Genomic DNA, 25617 nt, shown 5'->3' with positions numbered 1-25617 from the left:
ACAAGTTGTTCCACTAAACAAGTACTATTTGAAAGGAGAAAATCTCACATCTCCACACAATATTATTCATCCAAGTGGTAACCCATTAGTGTAAATCATCTCTAGGTAGCCATTTACAAGATAGAGGAGATAATGGTTTGGCTGCAGAACATTTTTGGAGGAGGGAAATATTGTGAAAGAAGTGGAGGAACATGAAATCCTATTGTTGAAATGTCTGACGACTCTCATGTACTTCAGTAGGGTCCACATCTCCTTATTGTGCAACCTGTTATTTGCAAACTGCATGGAAGAATCCTGCATGAAAAACTGGCTGTAGCCAAGGCAGGTTGCTCTGATAATTAAAATTAGGACAGAATTCAGTCCCAAACCTACTTATTTTAGGTTATGTTTCTACTACTTCCATCTACCTCAATATCCAGAAGTAGGTTAAAATTAAACTAACAGATTTTTTATATTCCTGTTTTGCCCAGGATACTAGATCCATTCAAATAATCATTTTTTTTTAATCTATTTTTTTAAAGAAGAACTATAAAAAAATGCCTGCAGCAGTACATTACTTTTCCCACTTTCCTAATGGCATCTCCTCAAAGCTCGTGGGATGATGGCCTGTAATTCAGTAAACAGGAGAAAGTTGTTCTGGCCCCTATACATACTTGAGTGCTCCTGCTAAAAGATGCGACTTGATGATGACTACTTTTCTTTTTTTAAAAAAGCACACTACACATTTACTTTTGCTTTGTAGCTGTAAGAGACCTTTCACAAAAGCCAGTTTCTCTCAAGTCATTTATTTCCTTGAAAAATACAAGCTACAACATAAAACACAAACCAGGATGTTTTCCTCTAATCCCTTTCAGCTACTGTACTATTCAATGCTACTGTAAAGTAGGTGTGAAAATTTCACATGGAAAACATGAGTTAGTTGGATCACATCCCCTTCAAATACCTGAATTCTTTTGCAGTAGAAAAACTTCATAGGGATTCAGGTTTGGTTTGTTTTCGTTTTTTTAAAACTTCATAGGAACTATTATACCAGAAGACAGAGTAAACGCTCCAACCTAAGATACAGATCTTCTACTAGCTCCCCCTGGGGAAAGCATGACTGAGGAGTTAGTATCATTAGCCAGCAGGACAGTGATCTCATTTCAGTGACCTTGTTCTTTCAGCATCAGTGACGGCGTACAATGACAAAGCATTTAATATTAAGATGTAAACTGTCAAGTGCTTTCTAAAATGTCAAGTGCCTCTCCCCCAATTTACAAGCTATTATTTTAGAGATACTGTATTATTAAAGTATTGTGAAGTTATGTTACAAGCAGTTATTAATGCCTTTGCTACAGGCTGAATCTGTAAGAGGTGACAGAGCAACCAGCTGTTATGGGATGCCTGTTTGGGATAGATCAAACTTATTTTTCTAACGCACCTTGCCAGTATTTTATTTCAGAGAAGCGACAAGCTGTTGGCCTCAACAGCTGTAGTGCTGATGGTTCAACAGCCAGCTAAGTCAGTAAATACAGGCGTTTTCAAACTGGAAGAAGCAAGAGGATGGCAAGAGGAGTACAGGCATTACATACTTGATTATACTTTGTCTCCTCTTGGACTATAATCACCATCAGATGGACATAGGGTGATTAGAAGCCTTTTATATTTACTTAACACATTCATAACCTCTGCTGGAAGCAGGTAGTCATTGTGGTACTACAGGAATAACTGTAGAAATGCCATCCAGCATGAAGGGGCCCAGATCTACCTCCAATAAGTTTCTCTACACACATTCCAATACTTGCTTTTCAGGAGGGTGTAATGATTTACACATTATTCTGAAGCAGAGGAAGTTTCAATGGCAGATTAGTAACATAAGCTGACAAGCTATATGTGCCTGTCAACAATGCACAGCAGAGCTGTTGCTGTCTTTGGACTATAACAGTTGCCATGTAAAAAATACTCCGTTTTCCTTTATAAAAAAAATCTACCATCCGAAGTCAGTAAGAGACCATGAGTAAGTATTGTGTAGATTTTCCACACTCAGCTGACTTCAACTGTTAACGCCTTTAAAAGCAGAAGAATAAAACCCCAAGTTTATGAGTGTTTGACAACAAACTGTGTAATTCCGGTGCATCGTTGTCAGCGTTGCCAAATCTGGTCTTGATACCACAGGGTCAACCTCCATCAGGTGCAACCGCTGCATGCTGCTTCAGTCACTCTGTGGCTTTCTGTGGAAGTATGTGCAGATCTTCCTCATAGAAACTGAAGTGGTTGCAGCCTAGGAAGAAAAAACCCCAAACCAACAAGAAACGTTTCTAGGTTAACAGTTCATATGCTGAAGGAGTCTTAAAGTCTCCCCTCCATCATTGCTCCAGCTTGTTTAACTTCCCAAGTAAGATAGTAAATGAAAGGTTCTTTACTATAATCTGTTTGTCTCACAGATAAGAGGCTTACTACCTACAGGAAACACTGGGTAAAACCTAGGGTTGGCTTACTGCCGTAAGAAAAGCACTCTGGCTGCCGTTTCAGCTTCCCTACAGCAGATAAGAGAGCTGCAGATTTCCAAGATGTACCAGATCAACGAATGCTGCTGGTGTTCCAAGCACCTCCTCAGGCTTTGAGTACAACACAAGAGCATCCCGAAATCTGAACTAGAGCATACTGGGCAGGAAAGGTAATTGTTCTATAGTAATCTCCCTCCACTGCAAATCTTTCTGTCTTGTGTGTAAACATGTACAGCATAAAGTACAAGTAGTTGTAGGTTTCCTATAACCAAGATTTCTTGGTACAACCACAATATGAAGAGTTCAGCTGCTATGCATAACTTAAGGAGTGGTGGCTTGCCCACTTCATATCTGATAGAAGTGCTGGAAGAGGTGAAATCAGGTAAGAAATGAGATAGCAAAATAAGCCTTAATGATGGCAACAACTTCTAGCATCAGATATTCAATTGAGAGTATAACTAAAATTTGATGATTGAAAATTTACCTAACATTTACTTAAATAAGACTCAGTCAAAGACACTGCAGGACTTGGAGTCCAGTTTCAGAGACGAGTCAAGTTTGGTTTGTTTTAAAAAATGTAATTATCATTTCTCAGTTTGCATGTTAAACCCTCATGACAACTTTTTTAGCTGCTTTATAAGCTTAACTTTCAGATCCGAGGATGAGCTCTGTGCCAGGCTTCTTGTACATCAAGTAGGATTATGTGGGTCAAATCCTGCCCTCTGACCCTTTTACAATTCCTTTCTTTTCTGCTAGTTTTCAGTTGAAGGAACTGAAGGCATTAGTTAGCCCCACGATTTTAACATGGGTAACAAACTCTTTTGCTACCTGGGCTAGAATAGAATGTGGCTCTTTTTTTCGAGCTAAAGTGGCTTTCCTGTAACATAAACAGGCAGATGTGACAGTGAACACATAAACAGTAGATCTGCCAGGAAAGGTGCTGTCATTATTGTGCTTCCCAGAGTAGAGCTGTATTTCAGATGACGGCTACATCCTTTGAACATCCAGCTGGGGACTGCGAGGATCTCTGAGCTCCTGTGTGCCCTAAGTCCCTTTAAAATAAGGGACACCACCTTCCTAAAAATTCTGTTCCTGCATGGAGGGGATTAGTAGATAACATCATTAATGTATCTGGTTTATTAGGCCAGAAATCATCCCTTTTGTCCGTAATCAAAGGGATCAGGTAATTCTTTGAATGCCTGAGCAGGAGAGAACAAACAGGGGGAGAGTGGCAGCTAGGGATAATTTCTTTCATGGCCACTGTCACTGACCGTCCTACTTACAGTTTTCAGCGAAGTGGCCGCTGCCACAGCCTCTTGTCGTTTGGCACCGGGACTGCAAGATGACGGGGGGCTGTTTGATGCGCTCTGGCTGCCAGCTCTGCCAGTCCGGAGCTTCTCTCCCAGAGCAGACAACCAATTTTTTCTTTCAGGTGAACTATTCTCTTTATCTACTACCTCTGTGTCTTTCTCGCATGGAGATATGAAAAAATGGGGGGGAGTTTGAACGCCCGATGGATTAATATGGCTTCCAGGAAAGGAAGGCTCTTTTGGGTTGCGGCTGGAGCCTTCGCAGTCGTTATCCAACTCAGCCAGGCTGAGAGAGCCTTCATCGCAAGCTTTTTGGTCTGCAGCCAAGTCACATAAATTCAGCTTGGATTTCTTAGCCGCATGGTCCAGTTCAGTCACGCAGCTACAGGCCTGCAGACACTTCTGCCCCGCATCGTCCTCCTTGCTGCAGTCAAGCCTTCTTTTGGCACGCTTTTCAAACTGCGAGTGTGGGGCTTTAGGAGGGCAAGTGGCATCCAGGAAATCTTGGGTGACTTCTGCCAGGGCTTTTCTAGGAGAAGGAGCCTTTTTCCCCACTTCTGGAGGAGAAGAGCACGGAGTCCTTGTAACCCAATGTTTAATGGACATTTTGGAGGAAGGGATCGGTCTGGGAGAAGCGCATGGGCTGGCTCCACTCCGCTTGGCTGGGGTGCAGGCTGCGGCCGTCTGGGTTTTGAGAGCACCCGTCGGAGTGTTTGTAGATAGGGGAAGGTCTCCAGAATAAATGGGAGCACAGGCAGCCGGCCGTGGCGAGGAAATGCACGGGCTGCCCACTGTGAAGGCCTTGGCAGGAGTACTCTGTGGGCTGGCTGGCGGTCCTGATAGGGGAGAAATAAGCAGTCTGATGAGGAACACAGAACAGCAGATCGAAGACAGCCCTTTTATAAACACCCCTTCCAACTAGGAGATGAATTCAGTGCTGACCGTGCTTCTCAGACACACGCTTTTGAATTAAGAAGCTGCATAAATCCCTCTAATTTCAGTTAAACTGTTACAAATCTTATGTAAAATCCTGTATCATATTGATAAGTATAATACAGTACGTTTGTGTAAATGTCTGACATCTATCCCTTCTGTAATGAGCCCTCTTACATGAGCTACAGCCAAGGGATTGATGGACAGACAAAATAGATCTTGAATCTTCCAAGTTTATCTAGCCTTGCTGGAAGCCTTGCAGTAGCTCGGTCCAGACAGCTCTGTACTGAGATGCTGCTGGAGAGCAAGGCTGATCCCCATCTGCACCACCATCTTTAGCGGTTGCATAACTGAGTTGAGGGACAAAGGTACTGTAAGCAGGTCCCACAGCTAACTACAATACCAAGGAAGCCTTATGCTATAATGCCCTACCATATGACTAATGCTCCTAGTCAGGCGTTAATGGTTGCATATTTTACAGATGAAAAAAGAAAGAGTGAGAACAGGAAAGGACATACTTTCATTCTCTTGTCTTTTTGCTGCAGGATTTTCTGCGATGCTATATTAGTATGAAGGTGGTAGTTATTTATCACACCCAGGGAAATGTGAGAAACTCTTCAACTCCTGAACAAGGACTTAAATTCCAAAGAAAATAAAATCTGTCACTGTAGTAAGTTATTTCTTTAAAACAAATGATTCCCAAACAGGGAGTTCACACTGGCTTTTGAGCTCACTAGCCAAGATGTAAAGCCCTCTGCTTTTATAAAAGAGGTTCTGAATACGCAGCTTCTTAAAACAGTAGTCATAGGCAGGGGCATAAGGACCTCGCTACTAACACTGGGAATCGTATATAGCAAAGATCTTGGTCTGCAGCAATATTAGAGGGGTGTTTTTTAATTTATAATTTTTTATTTTTTTTATTTCTGGCACCCTCCAACAGAGAATACATTAGTGGGTTTGTTAAATGCCTGCTTTCTCATTAATCTAACTTGTGGTGATGCAATTAAATAGGACAGCACCTTAGTTACTCTATGCATTTCCACTGCTGAGCACAAGAGGTCTAAACATTTTCTGTATACCAGGGGTTTAATCTGAACTCCTAATTCTCAGCATTAGCACTGTACTATAAAACACTTCATTAGAACAATGAGAAGTCTAATGTGAATAACCTGCCATTTTATTTAGGACACTGGGCTGTCTCACAAATAACATGTTGAGTGAGGACCTACATGACTCTTTGATTATATACTATATTAAGCTTCTTTCGATCCTTCCTTTTACTGTATTATCTAGCATCCAAAATACAAGTACTGGTGCATCAGAGCAAAATTAAATAGGTTCCTGTATTAACGGATCCCACTACAAATCCCTCTAACACACAAAACAGAGTTAAAGGCCCCTTTCCTGATCAAATATGCTACTTCATAACAACTTGCTTCAATCTGGACTAAGAGAAAGTAACCGCCAAGATTGGTTCTCCTAATCTTTACTTTAATGAGCACTTACAAGACAATATCTCGGCTAAGGAACTAGTTGCACTTAAAAACCTAAGCTCCTAGAGGTAGAAGAGAAGTAGCAAGCTCAGCAACTCTTGATCCCTAATGACCATCTACAAATTCATACAGCAGAAATACTGCATGACTAGCTGGGTATGAGCACTCTCAATCCCAAACCAATCTGAAAGTTATACTGTGGAGACACTGGATAAGGGAAAAAAAGCTACCCTTGAGTTGGATGGATGTCTACGGCAAGAAGCAAACCCAAACTTGAGAAACGTCCCCAAACTTGAGATAAAGAATACGAAGATCAGACTTTTTTGTAAGACTGCATGCATTTTTCAGGCTTCTACTAAGCCAGTTCCAAGCTGTTTCCATTTATGCTGCCATTGCATGTAGTACAATACTGTAAATACCTGCAGTCAACCTGCATAACACCAAAGCAGGTTATTTCAGATGTTTCCTACCTTCTCTGCTACAAATCTTCTAGAGTGATATTACCAATCTCCAGATTTAAGAGTCACAAATTGTCCATGCACGTGCCTGGTCCAGAAATTTGGTTACACAAAAACATAGAGAAAGTAGTGCAGCTTAGGGAAACCACGAAAATAATTTCCAAAGAAAAGGAAACTGTGCTTGCTACACTTGATGATATAGGTCAACAGTCAATACACAACCTCGATCTCACAATTTGTTCCACATAAATGGGTGGGGAACTACCTAGATCTCCTCCCAGCAGGTCTGAAATAGTACTTAGCTTGCCAGCTCTGCATCAGTCTCTGCAGATAACTCCTATATTCTAACAGCACATGCTTTGTGCTCAAAAGCCAAGGTCAGCAGGAAACCTGCTGTTGTGTTTGCAGTGTCTGTGTACTTCCTCTTCCCTCCTGTGTTACTCTAACGCAGCAAGAGCAAGGAGAAATAAGTTATTTTTCTAGTATGACTGCCAAAGCTGACTGGTAAAGTTTCAGTGTACAAGCAACTTTAGGTTTCAGGCTTCTGGACTAGACCTATGCTTACTTCTCTTTCGCTGAAACTAGTACACGAAGTGATTTTTGAGCCCTCTCTGAGGCAGAAGTGTGTGCACACACAACCCATTTACCAGCTACGGAGCAGACCTGGCACTCTCCCTGCTATTGTCCTGCAAACTTCCTGCAAGACTGTTACTCACTGGCAAAAGGTTAGAGGTAATGTTATCCCATTAGTGGGATTTGGAGACCTTCAGCCTTTATTTGTCTTAGCCACGGTGAAATTCATTTGGAGGGTGGCTAGAAAAGATAGGTGGGACACAGGAAGTCACACCACCAGCTGCTGAGAAGCTATTGTATTCTTAGTTTCAGAGCTACTCTACAGAGAAGCTCATCTTATTTCACTTTTGGGTGGGGTTATTCTCCTTTCACCTACTCTACTGTAACAAAATGCAAGTTTCAGACAAGTCAAAATAGTGCTATGATCCAGGGCTCCTTTCTGCTGGTCTAGGGTACTATCCAGTGAGTAGCTTCTCCACAGAGCCCAGATCTGCTTGCTAGCTGTGAGAGCCTGTCTGATCGCCTAGGCTTTGTAGAAAGGTATTGCATTTGTTAACTAGCCTTAACATGTGAATAGATGAACGCTGCTGATTAATTCTGGAACATTATGATCACATCATGATTGTCTACATGCATTTTTGAAGTACTTTCACTACGTGGCATTTGTCTGTATGGACAGTCAGTACCGCTGTATGAAGCTGAAGAAAGAGATGTAATATTGATAGCAGCAGCAAAGAAATCTGTGCAGAATTCGACTACTGGGCAGGAGGAAACAGTTCAGAGTTCCAAGGCTGTATATGTGCTGTCAGCCCTTTACTGGGTAAACTAGCAAACTGGAAAAAGAGTATGATCTTACTGCTCTTAGTTATTATTTGATATAAAAAAAAGGGTGACTTGTTGATACAGTGCATGCACACATGAGATCTCCTTTGGCTGTTCAATTATTGAACTCTGCTGATACCCACTGAAGATCTGGCTGCCCGATAAGCTGTATTAATGAATATTTGCTTTGCAGTGTGGTCATACAGACCTCGGCATACTTGTAAGCTATTTCAGCCAGCTTGCAGAAGTATTAACAAGTAGAAGTGTTTGTCTGGCTATATGAATTATTGCTTAGTATGAAAAAAATAGAAGACTAATAAGACAAGCCAAAGGCTTTTGTTGGTACAGAGAACAGCCAAAATTCGGAAGCCACGTTGCAGAGCAAGGTATCTCAGCTCAGGGGCCTTACCTGCTCCACGTTGTTCTTCTGGTTTCTTCTGAGTGACCCAGCCCACCAAGCTGCTTTTGCCGAATGCTGATTTCTCCTCCTCAGGATGATGTCGTAAGCGCCAAATCCTCACAGTGTTGTCATCAGAGCATGTGGCAATCTACAGTATAAATTAGTTTGTTGGAGTAACCTGGGCACATCCTATGGATCACTGGCCAAATGAACTAGAACAGCTACACCCAACACACTGTGCAAATATGAATGAGGGTGAAGCCTGGTTGAGAAGGTACAAGATTTGCCCATAAAACAAACAAAACAACCCAACTCTGTTTCATTACTGTACCAGACAGCAGTATTCGCTTTAAAGCGGGCAAGGCTGCTGCCTTCATGTCTTTCTGCTAGAGAAATCTCAGTCACTACTAACCATTTGCCTTGCATAGCTCTGTAACAGATGGCAGTCTGCTCAGGAAAGGCCAGGGCATATTGTGAGATTTCAATCACTCAGTAGACAAAAGCGGCCATGCTGCTTTTTGCACCTGCATCCAGGTCTGTCCCTGTTACTCAGGACCTTTTCTGCTTGGGGATGAGCATTTGTAATACGCTGAGAAGGTGACACTGGAAGGCTGTTGCACTAGCCTTAAGCTAGTTAGCACTAGCCTATGTCTTCAGAGTCAGATGTCAGCAGTATCTGGCAGAGAAACCAACTCTGCTAGAAACATTGGTCTAGATTCCCGCTGCAGCATCATGCGCTCCAAAAGGACCTGTGGAATCTCGTCCAAAGAAGCAGCAGAACCCACCTAGCCCACGTTTTATGGCTCTCTTCGGACAGATTAGCTGGTGACTGACATGGGAATCAGCAGGAAGAAAAAGGAAACGCTATAGCCAAAGTTCGTAGTAATCTGGATGGGAAAGTACCTCTACTCTGACCTCTGTGACACCAATATTGTCCCTACAGAAAGCAATTTTGCCTCTCAGATGACTCCAAGCAGCTTCCTGACCTGTTTTAGCACCACATTTTCCACTTTTCTTCATGCTTTGGCATCTGTACAATGGCTGACTATTTCTTACCTATGTCAGTAACAATTTTAAAGGCTGTATTGGTCTGCATTTCCAACTCATCACAATCAGGATGCTGGGCTACCTCTAGATCACAGATTTAATCTAAAATGCTAATTCTCATATTTTTGTGCATCTTACACAACTAGAACAATTCCTCCTGCTTGCTTGCAAGACTCCCACCCTGCTACACTGCCACACTTTTCTGAAGATCCAGTGCTATAGTGCAAGCTAGGGAAAGGGGGTGACTTGCTTAATACTGTGGGGTGAAAGAAACTCAGGCTATTATCAGGACACTGTCTAGGATTTTTCAGGGTTATTTCTCATTTTGAGCTAGGCCAATCATTTGAACCAACCTCCTACTGCAGTTCTCTTCCTTTTAGTGATACCTGGTGCATAATTACTGACCCAATTTCACTGTAGGTTTTTGGGTGTACACACAAATATGTCACAAAACCAGCTCAGATTTTGTTAAAAAAGGTCACAATGAAAAGAGTCCACATGTTTGTTAAAGGGCATTCGAAACTTCTTGCCGCTGTGTACAAGACTAGCAGATGTATCAATGGTCAGACAGGTAAGGAAGCTGTAAGTATGGAACCACAAAACAAGCTTTTGGCTTATGAAAGCCCTGATTAAATGGTTTCACAGTTTTGTCTCTTACAGGTAGTGTCAAAAGCTCTCATCAGGAGAGGTCTTTGTTCATGTGCAATTTCCTAGGTCTTATCAAATAGCCTAAATTATTTGAAAATAATGAAAAAGTTCTGATACATTGTACTCATGTGACAAGCTTGGTTTACTGAGCCCCCATGAACATTTTTAGAAATTATTGACTAAAAATTTCCTCCCAAATAAAAAAATACTGCTGCAATTTTGAAAAGCAGATGTTGCCACATCACATGTATTGTTTCAGGGGAAAGACAATTTTCTAGAAAACAAACCTTAGTGAAGTCTGAAGGACACCAAGCAATGGAGGTAACTTCTTGAGAGTGACCAAGGAGTATCCGTGGAGGAAGGCTGGGCTCGGAAACCTTAAAAATTCCATAGAAAAGCAAGTATACCATCAGAAGCCCTGCAGCCTAATATACATCACTAAGAAAAGACCCCACAGCCCACCTGTGAAGCATGTGAATACTTTCCATCTTTCCTATACGAGATGGATAAATCAAATGCTCTTAGTCTGTCATCATGAGGGAACAACTGATGGAGCCCTAAAAATCAGTTCATGTTTCATTTCTAGAGGTGAAGCAGCTGGTCAGCACTGAGGTGTACTGACTTGCCTGGAAACACTTGTTCAGTTCCTGCTACACACAGGATTTCTGCCTCCAGAGTTGTCAGCCCAAAACACGACACAAGCATTTTATTATATTAAGTACCTCTACCTGTTCTAGGTAAGACGCTTAAAAGTCTGGGAAGCTCATACTTTGAATCAGGATAGGCAAATATATTCTGCTGCTGTTTTACAAATGCCCCAATCACAGGTCAATGGTTTATTAAAAAAATAAAACTGCCACCAACAAAATCCTGTAGATGAACCTTCAGTGGCATCAGAACTGGCATTTGTGCGACTGCCAAGTGCCTGTACCTCCTCCAACCAACCAGCTGGACCAGAGACCCTCTTAAGAGTTCATAAAAAAGCTTCCTAAATCACTCATGCTCATTAAAGTGATCTCCATTTCTCTTTCATAAAAATCTTTCTCCTGTTCTACAGTATTACTATTAATCTTCGATTACAGCTCATGTAAGTGACAGATACAGCTGAAGCTAGCATTAAGTGGCACAAGGAAGAAAACACACACGCATACACATGCACAGAGATTATATCCAAGTTTTGCATGCTTTCAGCAGGCAATCCTTTCTGGAGCTATAAGTCACCATTACTGATGTGATATTATAAGGGGGATTTATCAAGGGGATTTGCATAAATGACTAAGTGAATGAACAGATCCTTTAGTGTGTGGGCAAAGGAGTAGACCTTACATACAGATTTCAAAGGAAGATGCAAGATATCAGGAAAGGCTTCTGATTTACACACAAGTTTTCTCTTGTGGATCACCTCCTACAACAGCCTGCAAAACTGCAATTGAATATCCAGCTTCAGATCTTAAAGTTGTTCTGATACAAACAGGTTGATCTTAACAGGTTGCTTTTTTTTCCCTCACATAGCAGAGGTAATCACTTGACTAAATATCCACTAAATGCCTTGGTCAGAGTATTCCCTTCTCTGCCAAAACATGCAATACCATGGAAACTAAATACCTATTTAGGGAATAAACAACAGGAGATCTCGGTGCAGAGAACACCTTAGTTTACATTTAATAGCGGTCCTGCTGTACGCACATAACAGACACAATAGCGGTCTAGTAGCCATTGATTGCTGAAAGGAAAGCAGAGGGAGAGAATTATTCTTGCTGGGACACAGTGGTTTTACACTATACTAGCGCAAATTAAACCAACTTATATTATTGTGAACTAAAGGAGGATGTATAGTTATAGCTGTGTCCGCTGTGTTTGGCAGAAGACAGTCGGCCGGTCTGTGCATGTTAAGTCAGGATTAGCCGCAGCACATGCTGCTTTTTGCCTGATTTGACAGGATATTGGTGGGGAAGTTAGAGCTATTGTGGAAAGGTTAAAAGGAGAAACCTAGGAAATGAGACTGTATTAGTTACTCTACTCACTGAAACAGCTGTTGTATCCTTCTTCAAGATTTAGCATAAAATGGTGTATATAGTTTTATGCACCATACGATACAGAAGCACTTAAATTCCAATGCTGGGACAGACCAGAGGGTAACTTAATATGGTCACCTCAGAGTGGCCTGTACCAGAGGATTCAGAGGACAATGGAACTATGGAAGTATATGTCTATAAAAAATATTTTTTTATTACCAGGAAGAAAGCTCAGCTAGGTACCATCTTTGTAGAGAGAAACCTCTCTGCTCTCTGTCTTTTATAATTTTAGGGCTGTTCAAGAGTCAGTTCATTAATCGACGAACTAGTAATTAAAAAACCACCAACACAATGAAGTGAGTGTTCATTGCCTGAAAGTGATTTATATGTGGAAACAGATTGAAACAGTGTTCTCGTCAGCAATAATTTCTAGCCGCAGTATTCCTTGGGAACTGCTGACCCAAACACAACTTAGCACTGCTGCAAAAGTTCCTCAAAGGAATAATCTGGGTGGACAAGGTCTTGCTCTGCCTTTCATTCCTTGACAAGATCTTGCTCTGACTTTCATTCCTCTCTAGATATGGAAAGCTAGCGCTCTTCATTAAGTTCTTTCCAACATTACCTGTAATTGCTCATGCAATATCTAACCATGGTTTTTTCACAGCATAGTAAGTCCTCATCCCAGGAAAAGATACAGATGTTTCAGAGTCAGTAAAATCTGCCAACATTTAAAACAAATTAAGAAGCCTCTGGACATGACAGATCTCGAAAGAGACAGTTTCGCTGGAAGTCCCACTTTCTAACATGACTATGGGATTAAAATAAAAGTAATCATCTGATGATTTATTTAATAAATATGCAATACGATCTGTCACCCACGTGTGATAGCAACAGAAGCCTTCTGTACACGAATGCATTTTGAATGTGCTTAAATGCTTAAATTTTGAGATGTAATGACATCCTTGAATGCTCTCAACCCAGTCCCAGCCTGTGTTCCAAGAAAGTATCAAAACACGTGAACACAGGATGCGCAACCGAAGTTTGCACAGGTATTTTTGCTGAACTCGCACAGAACATGAGGAAGGTTAAAATTACACCACTTGGCATGGGAGTAGCCATGCTACTGCACTCCTGCTACTTCTGAGTAAGCAACCTAGCTGCTTACAAGTGTTCTCCAAATCAAAGAGAATACATACTCAAACCACAATCACAGCAGGCTGGCCCTCTGCTCCTAAAGGTTTGTATTTTACTTTCAAATGCATCATGAAAGGGGTAAACAAGTCAGCATTCCTTAAAAATTACCCCAAACTTGAAATAAGCAGTCATCTGTGGTTTCTGTCTATTCTACTTCAGATAAGAAGTCCACTCTGTTCCCATATGGCTGTCAAGTATGGGGAGCAGAACTTGAAGCACGCCTTATTCTGAGGTCCCTGCTATTAACTTGGTGACATTTGCATTTCCTACACGTCAGCACAAGATGCCAAGTGACGAAGCCTCTCAGCTGTCAGACAATGCTTTGGAATTTTGCTGAAGGCTCTGGCTGAGCCCTTGCTGTAATACAAAGTCTTTAACTACTGTAAATTAAACATGAGAAAAAGCTATGTCTGAAGCAGGAGCTGGAAAAAGGGGAAGTGGGGGAGAAAGAGTGCCCTTTAAAACAATTAAATTGTTAGGTTTCTCTTAACGTGCTCCATTGCTAAACAGGAACCGAGAACTGTCTGTCTACTTGTCATAGCTGGCTGAATCACCAGGATTGAAAGAGGATTTTAATGCCCATTAAAACCAGATTAAGATCAGCAACTTGCAATAAGCAGCAGTGATGAGAGACATACTGATGGCAGGAGGTTAGCTCTGTTTTACATTAAACAGTTACATCGAGCCTTGACAGCAACACACTCCGGGCACAACATGCCAGGAGCTAACCCCACGCTGCTGTAAGTAGGAGTGGGAGGCAGGGAGTGTCCTACGTGAACATGAAAAGCAAATGAAAGAGTGGAGCAGCTCCGGGTTGCACGCTTGGGTCTCTCCCAGTCGCCTTACCTTCCAGACGTACGCGTTGCAGTCACTCGAGCCACTGACCAGGAACTGGTCATCTGGGCTGGTGCTGGATTTGATGTAAAAGCTTGAATTCTGGTGCCCGCTGAAAACTGCCACTGTGAGGAGAAAAAGAAAAGAAGAAAATAAAAGCCCCACTCAATGCACAGCCATGGAGCCGGTTGCGCAAGCAGGGCTGATCTTACAGGCTTTTCCTGCCTAGCCACATATGCTCTGGAGAAAGTGGTTGCACTGCTCCCTCGCTCTGGGGCTCTGGGGCAGGAAGTCTTTATTATTCAACTGGAGCCCTTCAGGCTTCCCAAACGAAGCAGGTTTACCTGAACAGCTCTCGCCACAGCACTAGGAAGCAGTGGCAGTTTCATCAAAGCTTTAGCTTCACCCATGTCACAAGCAGGCTGAGACATCACCTGGGCTGCCCCATTACTCTGGTTAAGGTTCCTTGTCTCTTCCTCTCTCAGCCGCCACCACTAGCCCCGCTACATTAACAGCAGCGGTCGTGCATAAAGCATAGCGAGGGCCGTCTTCCACGCAGGTGGCAACGAAGGCGCTTGCCGCTCCTTCCTCCTGCTGCCAGCATCTTTATTTCATCAACAAAACTTGCATCATGTCAGCCACGCTCGCTGGTTGCCTATATTTAAAGCCTCAGTAGTGTTTGCTAAAGCCTTGAAACCATTGCCCAGAACGGCTGCCATTTCCCCTATTGCGAGGACCGGAGGAGCCGGCAGCCAGCACAGGAGCTGAGTGTGGATCTAGAGCACTCGGCCACACTATGTCCCGTCCTCTCATCGGGGCAGAAAGGGCAAGTTTCCTGATGTAGTGCCAGGTGGGGCTGGCACCCCCTTGACCAGCCCTGTTTTAATAGTGTTTTTGGTGAAGGAGGCAACCCACAGACCAGAGGACAGATGACTACCTTTGGCGGTCTTTGAAAAGTTGCAAGACCCCAAAAGATCCCTTGGTTTTTACCCACAGATCTCTCAGCACAGCAGTTACAGGACAGCGAGGGCTTTCCTAAGCCAGACCTACCAGCAAGTCCTGTTATGGTGAGGATTTCCTCACGTCCCCCTGCAACCTAAAGCTGCCTACATACCAGATAAGCACAGCCGCAATGGGGTTGAAAGCTGGCGAGCGAGGACAGAGGCACCAACCCACGGGCAGGCGCTGCCCTCTGCGGGAACCGCAGCACACCGAGGAGCTGCACTCGTTTCACCCAGCTGGATGAATCGAGATTGCTCGCTGGGTTTTATCGGCTGCACGCAGAAGGCAAGAGCTCCATGAGGAGGCTGAGGGCGGGATGCCCTGTGCTTTGGAGAGAGCCCACTCCTGCAGGGGCACATGCCAGTGAGCGTATTTCCAGAGCTCAGCAGTGGCAGCCGGGGTTAACCTCGACAACTGGCCTATTAATATTTACTACTTGCACCGCTTCTGGACTCTGGAAACGTTCCCACCCACTAGACTGCCTTCCTGAAGAGCAGACAGAAAGACACATTGTTCATTTAATTTCAATCAACTGAGAGACTGACTGAGAAAAGGCAATGGAAACTCAATCATGTGCCTGGCTGGAATGCATCTAACAAGTTTTACCGCTTTCTGAGAAGCGGCCACTGGCCTATGACATAGCAGCTTAGTGCACCAAAGTCTGTGGGCTGTCTTGTCAATGTAAAGGTCACAGATGCAGAGCTGAAGGAATCTAAAAAGCTGAAGCATCTCCACAATATGCTGGGGATGCTTTCTTCCAGAAACTGCAGTAAAAGCTAAATTTAAAAGACACATTAAAATATCTGAATATGACCATTTTACCTGGATTCATACCTAAGAGCTTGAAAAATCAGTGACTGCCAGTAAGCAGAAGATTCAAACTTGCTTTAGGTGGGTAGCAGCTGGACACTAGCCATTCCTCAACAGGTAACATGCAAACTACCCTTAGTCTCAGTCTGGGTGAACCAGTATCTGCACTTATGTAAGTTTTTGTGCTATTAATTTTATGTGGAGGGCTTAACACAGAATATGAACAGCCCTTGTAACAGGTGCCTTCTCTCACAGGTAGCTTTAGACATAAAAGCATGGAATAGGTTTCCTAAGCATTCAAGCTGGTCTAAGTCGCAGGGAGAAACTCGCCTTTCTATGCTCTGTAACACCTATTTTTTGCAGCTATTTCCACAGATATCATGCTTACCTGGAATGGTCCTTAAACTCGTCATATTGAACATGTAGATACTGTCATCAGTGCAGTTAGCAAACAGATTAGCACCGGTGGAATCCAAAACCAGGCTAGAATATCCTATAGTCAGAGAGAAGTTCTTCATAAGAAATAACTCCACAAAAAACATTTTGGGAAACAGGCATTCTCAAAGAAATGCCTAGAGAGGGAAATTTGGAAAGGATCTCTATCACATATGAGATTGTCATTGGAAAGTTTATTCATTTGACAGAGCACTTGCTGGAGAAGGGAATTCTTTAGATTAACATCTACATTTTCTCATGAGGATTCAGGGTGATATTTTGAGAGGAATCTCACCTTCAGACCAGGCAAGTGGTTTATTTGATAGTTTCCAATGCATAACAGGAACAACCAATTGTAGAAGCAGAGATTAAAAATAAATAGAAACCCTCATGCTTTGGTAGAATGAGCCATCCTCTGATTTGCTAGTGATTTAGGTTCAAGAAAAATCTTTCCCTGAAAGCAAATTATTTCACAACCAGCTCCTCGAGGATTTCCCTCTTGTTCTTGGGACTGATACTGACCATTACCACGTCAAGACAGTTGATTAGGCAAGTCATCGGGAATTACTGTGTTGCATCAGAACATTGTAAGGTGTTAAGATACAAAGAAGCACAGAGCAACATGAACAAGAGTGCTATTGTTTTTAATAACAAACAGCTTCAAGTATTGCTCAACTCTGGAAGGTTATAATGTAAAAACCCAGCCCAGTCTGTTGTCTTTGCAAGATACAATGCAAAGAAAGAGTTCAATCTGATTTCTGCTCATGCATCAAAACGACTAGCTAAATTCTACCTCAAGAGCTCTATTATTCCCTTATCTCCATTTCTGAAAATGCACTGCTGAAGCTTATGCAAGTTTTTATCATTGGTGCAATGATACAAAAGTGGGGCACTTTCACTCTTCAACTTGAAAATTTGGTATTGGCAATCAAAATACCCTGCTGAGCTTGTCAGTCTGATCGATAATTGGCTAAAAAGATGAGATGGCACTGTCAGTACTTCTTAAATTCACTTTGCACTTTAACAAATACATCCTCCAATAACTTACCAAGTTTGCGAGTACTGGTCCCAGGATAGCAAAAAGACTTGAAGGGCACCGGGTCCTGACGGTAAGCTGCATAGTTCTTGCGCAAGTCCCATACTTTGATCACACTGAAATAGACAAGCACAAGTGTCTTCAACTTCGAAATTTCTTTTGCTATGCCGATAGGGCCTTCTAAGTGCACGGGAAGACAGGTTGCTCATTACCGAGGAGTGTCCAGTGCTAAGGAGCACAACTGAGCAAGAGTAGAGCAGAGACATGCTGAAAGCAAAACAATTGCTCTGCTGGTTATGGGTGAGGAAGAAGTACTGTCTTCTGTAACTAACACAAGATACAACATGAGCCCGCAAGTCAACTTTCTTCAGCTAGTAAAAGGAAATACAAGCATGCCTTTATACTCCTGACCTGGAGTTTTAAAAATGAAGTCCTTTAAGGTTTTTCTTGCTCTCCAGGAGCAAGCCTCTCTCATGAGCCATAGGCAGGAGAGTCAATCTTATCTGCCTCAGAAAGGCTCTGACCACATGGAGCCTGCTAAAGAATCGAGTTCTGAGAGGGTAATCACCATGCTAATCAATGAGACAGTTTGCTTGAGCTCCAAGATGCTGCAACAGATCTGGCACCTAAAAGAATGGATCCTTTGTAACTCAAGGCAACATTTTCTCAAGCATGCCTACACATATCCAGGCACCAACCACGCACTTGCATGCCAAAACAGCTCACTGTCTAACAATAGTCTGTTTACTTGAGGTCCAATAGGTCCATGAGAATAGAGAGAGACGATAAGAACTGCTCTTGTTCTGCCCCATAGCTAAGATACTAAAATGACCCTTTACCACACATGCACAATTTGTCCCAGCACTGCCATCTTCAGTAAAGAAGAAAAGCAGCATTCAGCTTTGCCAAAGCAAGCTGGCAGCATAGCTCTGCTGATTCTACCTAATAGCAACTGTAGCTTTGTGGGCCACTGTGTGATCTTAGGAAAAAATTGCCCAATCTTTCTGTGCTGCTAAGAACATGCAGAATAGACAGAAAAGCAGGCATCCTCCCTCCTTACCCATCAACAGCTCCTGCAGAGATAAGAGTATGCTCGTCCTGAAGCAGCACCACAGTTACACTCTGCTGGAAATCCTTAAGGGAAGAAAGAAAACAAATAAAAGAAAAAACCCACAACTTTATTTGCTTTCAAGGTCAGCAAGATCTTGCTGCTTAGTCCAAGACCACGTGAATACCAAGGAAACCTCCTCCTAGCCAGGCGGGAGAACCTGGAAATACCAGATGCCATTTAGGACACAACAATCCTTCAAACACTCCCACCAGTGAAATTGCCACTAAGCGGTAAGTGTTTGGGCAGCAGTTTGAGGTTATACCTTTCAGGTCAGAGATAAGAGAGCTGCCTTCATCACAAGGTTTAACAGATTAAATAAGACCAGGTCTTACTCCAGTAAGGCAGTCATTTGTGTGGTCAAATTAGGGGGGAAAAAAAAAATAAAGAAAAAAAATTACAACCCTCCCTATCTCCCCCCTCAAAAAAGGAATGCTGGACCAATCCTTTCCTCTCTGGAAAAAAAAGATGTATTTTCACATGGCATTTGCACAAAGATGGCTTTGATGGCACATGGGTGGTTAGACAACTAAACAATGTCTAAAATTAGCCATAGCAAGTGACCATGACACAAAACCCTATCTCTGCAAAGATAAACTGAAGCATTTACCACATTGAAGCCAAATATTTCTCACAATAATTACGTAGGAAGACTTCTATGAATAACATTATCCCCAGAAGACAGGCCTACATTTCATTTGTTCCCCAGATACGTACCACCAAGGGAGCAAGTCCTCTTAGGTTCTGCCTCTTCTTCTTCGGTTTGGAAGGAGTCTGCTTGTCAACCACATTGTGTGCTCCACTGATTTGATTTACCTGCCTATAAAATCCATCTGAAAGAAATAAAAGACATCTCCATTAATAGTTTCTATGCAATTTTGCCGTCACTTTAATAAAACAGGCAGCAGCTTGGAAAAAAATCCTAAAAAGTGGCTGAGACTAACCTTTAAAATCATGAATGTAATCTGAAAACAAAAATTGTTAGTTACTACGAAACCAATGAGAAGAACACAATAGAAAACAGGAGCATATATTGCAAAAAATTGCAGAGGTCAATGTAGCATGGACACTGAAGCTAGAACTGGCCTAGGCAGGCTGCCTTTGGAAATCATTACCCCTTGGTGTGGTCTTCAGCATGCATCCTCATCTGGAGTGTTCAAACCATTTCATCCTGAGCAGAACTGTACTCATAGGTAGGTTTCCAGTGCTTTTCCACTCTACTTAATAATTTTCTATTAGCCTTTTGTCTGCTACTTCTCACTTTATGAAACTTACTGCATTACCAGAGTAAAGCGACTTTTCTACTTTTTTTCCTATACCTTCCACTTCAATCATGTGGAGCCTGCCTTTTCCCCCACTTGCCAGTTTGAAGAGCCAGGGAACCTGGGACAGATGAAAGAGTGAGACGTGTTCTGGCAGCACAGGCCAGGAAACTTCTGGGACAGAGCAGGGAACTGGGAAGAGGCGTAAGGGCATGACCTGACTGGGGAAGAAAAAGCACAGGCCAGGAAACTTCTGGGACAGAGCAGGGAACTGGGAAGAAGGCATAATGACCTGACCGGGGAAGGAAAAGCTCCAGGAAACATAAAGAGAAGAGCAGAATGAGCTCACCCTGCATTTAGTAGGTGTTCCCACAATACATTCAGTTGCCCCCAGCACTCACAAGTTCCTTTGTTCCTGTGCTTTCTGCCTTCCTTCCTACTCTGGCAGGAGTCTTCCCAGCTTTTCTTCATCCCTCCAAATGGCTCTGACCTAAGCACTCTCACCCAGCCCATCTACCTCCGTGCTATCCCACACAAGGATGTATTCTGTACCCCCTTATCTCCTCATGAATGCACAGGGTATTATCAGGACAGCACGTATATCATGCTGCAAATCTGAGACTTTTACAAAGTGGAAAAACATATTAGACACAGAAGAAATTCCACCCTAAAGCAGTCCACTGTTGTCTGACAATCTTCTTCTTACTGAAGTGTTGCCTGTACTGTAATCGAAAGCATTAGTCCAACATGTACATCTAAGTGCTATTTTTACATGAGATGATACCAAGATTTTTTGATACATATCTGAAAGTTCAGTTACCTTTCTTGTTGCATCTGGTATCCCAAACCATGATGTTTCCATCTCTGCCTCCAGTACAGAAGACAGCTAAGGGAGAGAAAAAGAATGCTATTAGCTTCCAAAAGTGTTAATTTAATTAACTGAATGCAGTACAATGCCATCTATGTGCCTCTGACTTTTCTGCCCCAACACTTGGGATGCCAGTCCTAGAAATACAAAAATCAGGCCAATGTTCTGCCATGCTTTTTGACTAGTTCCTTTACCCTTCCTAGTCTTTCTTTACTACTACTCTAGAGAAAACAGCTTATTAAAATAGTATTTACACACTTATGTATGGAAGGGCTGAATGATTTCAATATCACGTCTTAAACTTGCCCAAGATCAGAAATGTGCAGATGTTAGCATCAGGTCACCGTGAAGTGCCAACAAGTTAGTTTTGGTTCACTGGCTAGGTCACTGCTCAGTCTGCCTCTGCTATTTGTAACTGCCAGTTTCCAAAGCCCTTTTTTAGCCCCAAAAGTACTGATGTGCCAGGGGGAAAGAAGAAAGAAAAAACAGACAACAGGGAATATGAACATTTACCTTTCTCAAATCTAGAAAAAGCAACTGACTTAAGGCTACACTGGTGACCTTTGCATATGCCAAGAAGCTCCCCGGCTCTCACATCCCACACCTTGGCTGTCTGATCTCCTGAAGCAGTGACCTTCAGAGGAAAAAGTAAAATGCTTTAGTCATGTTCTGCACACAGTTGCCAAAGCATTAAAAACAAAGTTAGATGGCAAAAGACTGCTTACAATCCTGTGTTCCCCTGGTACCCAGGCAAGGTCAAATACAGCATTTGAGTGAGCCTGCCATTCTAAAAAGAAAACAAAAGCCAAGATTAGTTCAGTGCACTGCAGCATGATATTTTGCAGAAGACTAAAGAACATCAGACACTGAAATCAGAAAACTTGTCAACAGCTTGCCTTACGCATGAAAAACAACACAGAACAATTCACCTACTACTGCTGTTCTAAGAGCACACTCATGCTGCTGCTTTGTAAAGAAGAGTCAGCAAAGTATATGAAAGGATTTAAGTACTGCCCACATTTATGTTTAAATGACTTGCAAAAAGCTTTCTTTGATTGCAGTAAATAACGTTCTTGTCACATCAAATGAAGGTCACATTCTACATATTTACCCTTAAAGATGAGTTTGCTGGTAGTTTGAGCTTCAGTATCATACAGTCTAACAAATCCTTCTTCATTTGCAACTGCCAGTACATGCTCCAAATTCGGGGCTGAAAAGAAATTGAAACATATTTGTGTATTCTGTAGCTGATTCATAATCATGCCCCTGCTCTTTGTGAAGGGCCACAGACACTTTAAATAGGCTACACAGCAAATAGATAGCTGTGAAATAAACAGTATTTACATAGCAATTTAAATGTTCAAAATGCAGAAATATTGGCAAGCATTTTTTCTAGATGTTCCATTCAGGAACTACTATACATGAGCAGTCAAATGGCTCCAGGAGCAACTTTTGAGATAATGGCCTCTCACCAGCTATAATAGTTCTCTAGTTATAGTTTTCTGTGTCTATATTACCTATCATCTACAACCTCCAGTACTTTCTATGGATCTGAGTTGGAGAAGCAGGAAGCTGCCTTGCAGAAATGTATACGCTCACACCAAAACCGGAGTACTACAAATGAAAGAGTTTTGCCCTAAAGATCCAGGAGCTTCCACGCTTACTTCACTCATCATGTATTCATCTTGGGGAAGCGCTACATGTAACCGTCTAGTGACATCCATCCACCTCTTTGCTTTCTACGTACTATTCTCCATCCTGTTATATCTTTTACATATTTTGAACAAAGCCCAGTTTTTCAACTGTGTAGCCTAGCACTGTCACCAAGAGGACATACCTTGAAACAGACAAAGCTGAAACAAAGAGACGTTAAAATAAGTGCTTTGTAGTTGCTTCTTTAAGGGAATAATTTCCACCAGTATATCTAGGGGCACCATGATCCAATTTATATCACGTCTAGGTGCAAGTACACTATTACCGCTCACTTTAAAACAAGAAACTCTGAAACCGAATCCGGAGACATATTTTAAAAAAAAAATTTAAAAAGCTGACAGCGGTGCCCACACCCTTACCCCTAAAAGGGCCTTTCGGAAGGTGACTTTACCTGCAGAAAAGGTGCAGCCGAAAGGAGGGACCGGCATTCCCGTTTCCCCGTAAGACAGGTGGTCATCTTCTTGGCTGCACTGGTAGCTGTCCAAGAGGTGCTGCAGGGGAAGCGGCGAGGACCGACCTACAACGAGACAGACGGACCGTAAGCGCACCAGACGCCCCAGACTCGGACGCGGGGGTCTAACCCGGGGGCTCCGAGACCACTGCTACGGTAGCGGGCGGCCCGGGCTCACGCCGCCGCGGTCCCGCCGGCCGGGGAAGAGGCGGCGGCGGCGCGGGACGGGGCGGGGAGCGGGGCGGCGGCGGCACTCACGGCGCGGCGCGGCCGAGGCGCGGCGGAGCAGCGCGCGGCACAGCATGGCCAAGAACAACCGGCGCGCGCGGAGCCGGCTCGTGGCGCCAACTCCCGCCACCGACCGACCCGCCAAAGCCCCTCATTGGGCAGCAGGCGCCCGCTGCGCCGCGCCCTCTTCCTCTGATTGGGTGGCGCAGAGGGGGCAGGGCCTCCAGGCCACACCCACCCTCCGGTCGCTCAGCGGGGTGCAGCCGCCGCGAGTAGCCGCGGCCGGTGTGGCGGCTGCCGCGCGCACGCGGCTCGGCGTCGCGCCTGCGCACAAATCGCGCGGCGATGGGGTGGCCGCCCCCGGGGCTGAGGCGGCGGGAGGGTGAGTGCGCATGCGTGGCGGCAGGGCAGGGCAGGGCCGGGGCGGGGAGCGGCGGGCTGGGCGCTGGCGGGGCCTGGCGCTGGCCGGGGCGGCCGTGAGGAGGTCGGCATGGCTGCCAGCGCTAAGTCCTTCCTGGCCGATGCGGGCTACGGCGAGCAGGAGCTGGACGCCAACTCCGCCCTCATGGAGCTGGACAAAGGTGACGCCGGGCGGGCTCCGGGTTGTCGCCGGCCTGGGGAGCGGGGCTGGGGCTGCCTGCCCTGTGCGGCTGCCGTTAGAGCCGTTGGCGCCCGCTCTCTGCCTGCCGCCGCGCAATGGGGGGCGGTCCCGTCCCGTCCTTCTGTTCCCAGCGGCTGGGAGCTTTGTTTTGTACCGCTTTACCGCGAGGGGGGGGTGGAGGAAGGACCTGGTTTCCCTAATAATTATTGTTCTCTTGTTTAGGCCTCAGGTCTGGCAAACTCGGGGAGCAGTGCGAAGCCGTCGTTCGTTTTCCCAGGCTCTTCCAGAAATATCCTTTCCCTATTCTCATTAATTCAGCTTTCCTAAAGCTAGCTGATGTTTTCAGAGTGGGGTAAGTAGCATCAGTCAATTTCTATCCATTCAAATCTCCGATCCGTAGTAATGTGCTGCATCTTGGAATGTTGCTGCATTGGAACCTGGGCAGTTGTGGGGTTTTCCTGCTTGCCTGATAATACCACAGTGGTACCTGCTCACTTGAGGACAAGTTGTGCTTGACTGAAGCTTGCTTTTCCCGTCTTTAGTGGGCTTGAGTGGCTGTGAGTGATCCATGACACAGTTCCTTTCCATCTGTCCTGATGTGAGGATTCACTTGCTAACTGACTTTAAGTTCACTGGTGTAAATTCTCCTCCATAGGCATGTTCAAATTCATAATTAATAAATAGATGAATGATATGTGTGAATTCCATCTCTAAGCAATGTTAATAACAAAGCCCAAAGTATAGCTTTTCCAAGTGCCTGATGTCTAAATGATGCATGGGATGAAATTGGAGCTACTTTGTAATAGCTTACAAAGTTCTCTGTTGCTGTTGTGGACTCTTTACTGTTGGCTCCAGGAAGGAAAAGAAATTCACTCACACCTGGCAGTGGCAATTAGACTTTTCTGTCTTAGTCCTGGACGTGCTTTTCTAGCAGAATTAGATCCCTAAGCGTGCACAAAACAGGCATCTGCTTACACTCCTCACTGGTGTCAACAGGTTGATTTCCCTGGAATTGGCCTAAATTTGACACTACCTGTACTAGAAAATAAAACAGTAGTGTGTTAATAGTCTCTTTTTAACTATATACCATTTCTAAAGCATAGACCTTTCCTTGTTTTAATTAACTCTCAGAAGTTGGTTTTTTTAAATAGTTCTGTGTTTAAAGTGTTTGAATTTTTATTGTAAAACAGCCTGATTAAGAAACGTGTGTGTCTTCTAATAGAAACAACTTCCTGAGGCTGTGTGTGCTGAAAGTTACTCAGCAGAGTGAGAAGCATTTAGAGAAGATCCTAAATGTGGATGAGTTTGTGAAGAGAGTTTTCTCAGTAATTCATAGCAATGATCCAGTTGCTCGAGCTATTACACTTCGGTATGTATTACATAAATGAACCTAATTTACTTGAAATTTCTAGCTAATTATTAGTGTGCTAGTCTGGAATAACAAAATCTGCAGCTACCATGAATGAAGTGTAGGAGGCGTCTTCTGCATTGGTCACAGAAATAAAAGCAAAGACATCTGTCTTAAAGGGGGTGAACAATAAGGATCCATGATCAGAATAACAAAGTTATTAACCACTTATGATGGTAAGAATTGTGTGGATGGCTCCAGGCAAAATGGAATTTGCAACACTGAAATTTTGTGTTCTCGAGAGAAGAAAAATAAAACTGTTGTGTGCATAACTTGGGTGTGTGTAGCTATATGCAACACATGATATATTGCATATGACACATTTAGACCAAGACCAAAAGGGAAGTGCTTCCCTATGTGTTAAAATAATTTTTGTTAACTTGTAAGTAAAACTTACTTGTATGAACCTTGTTACGCTTGCACCTGTTTTTCATTTATTGTTGTGCTAGAAGTTTCCTGATGATTGTTCTCTGATAATAACT

At 43.5% G+C, this 25617-nt stretch overlaps 2 protein-coding genes across 3 annotated transcripts in view; one reads left to right on the top strand and one right to left on the bottom strand.

The window, feature by feature from the left end:
* Positions 1-766: 766 nt before the first annotated feature.
* On the bottom strand, positions 767-23438 carry DTL (denticleless E3 ubiquitin protein ligase homolog). Of its 2 annotated transcripts, none has more exons than XM_072856886.1 (15): positions 23365-23438; positions 22839-22964; positions 21846-21944; positions 21460-21521; positions 21248-21368; positions 20687-20752; positions 19322-19437; positions 18557-18630; positions 17509-17612; positions 16414-16518; positions 14226-14338; positions 10458-10547; positions 8485-8623; positions 3770-4632; positions 767-2260 (listed from the first exon to the last, which is right to left on the bottom strand). In XM_072856886.1, the coding sequence occupies exons 2-15, from the start codon at positions 22873-22875 to the stop codon at positions 2192-2194; spliced, it is 2058 nt and encodes a 685-aa protein (XP_072712987.1). In that variant the 5' UTR covers positions 22876-22964; positions 23365-23438; the 3' UTR covers positions 767-2191. The 2 variants fall into 2 exon arrangements, with proteins under 2 accessions (XP_072712987.1, XP_072712986.1); XM_072856885.1 differs by lacking the exon at positions 23365-23438 and adding an exon at positions 23157-23296.
* Positions 23439-23552: 114 nt separating this feature from the next.
* Positions 23553-25617, top strand: part of INTS7 (integrator complex subunit 7) — a 42346-nt gene continuing 40281 nt past the window's right edge. The window contains exons 1-3 of the mRNA XM_072856884.1: positions 23553-23707; positions 23950-24079; positions 24950-25096. Of these exons, the coding sequence (XP_072712985.1) occupies positions 23617-23707; positions 23950-24079; positions 24950-25096 (368 nt within the window). The 5' untranslated portion in view covers positions 23553-23616. The remainder of the gene's footprint in view (positions 23708-23949; positions 24080-24949; positions 25097-25617) is intronic.

Source organism: Ciconia boyciana, chromosome 3 (assembly GCF_034638445.1).
Source record: "Ciconia boyciana chromosome 3, ASM3463844v1, whole genome shotgun sequence".
In the NCBI taxonomy this organism is placed as follows: domain Eukaryota; kingdom Metazoa; phylum Chordata; class Aves; order Ciconiiformes; family Ciconiidae; genus Ciconia; species Ciconia boyciana.
Note: the sequence above shows the minus strand (reverse complement) of the source record. Positions and strands in the feature narration are given on the sequence as shown.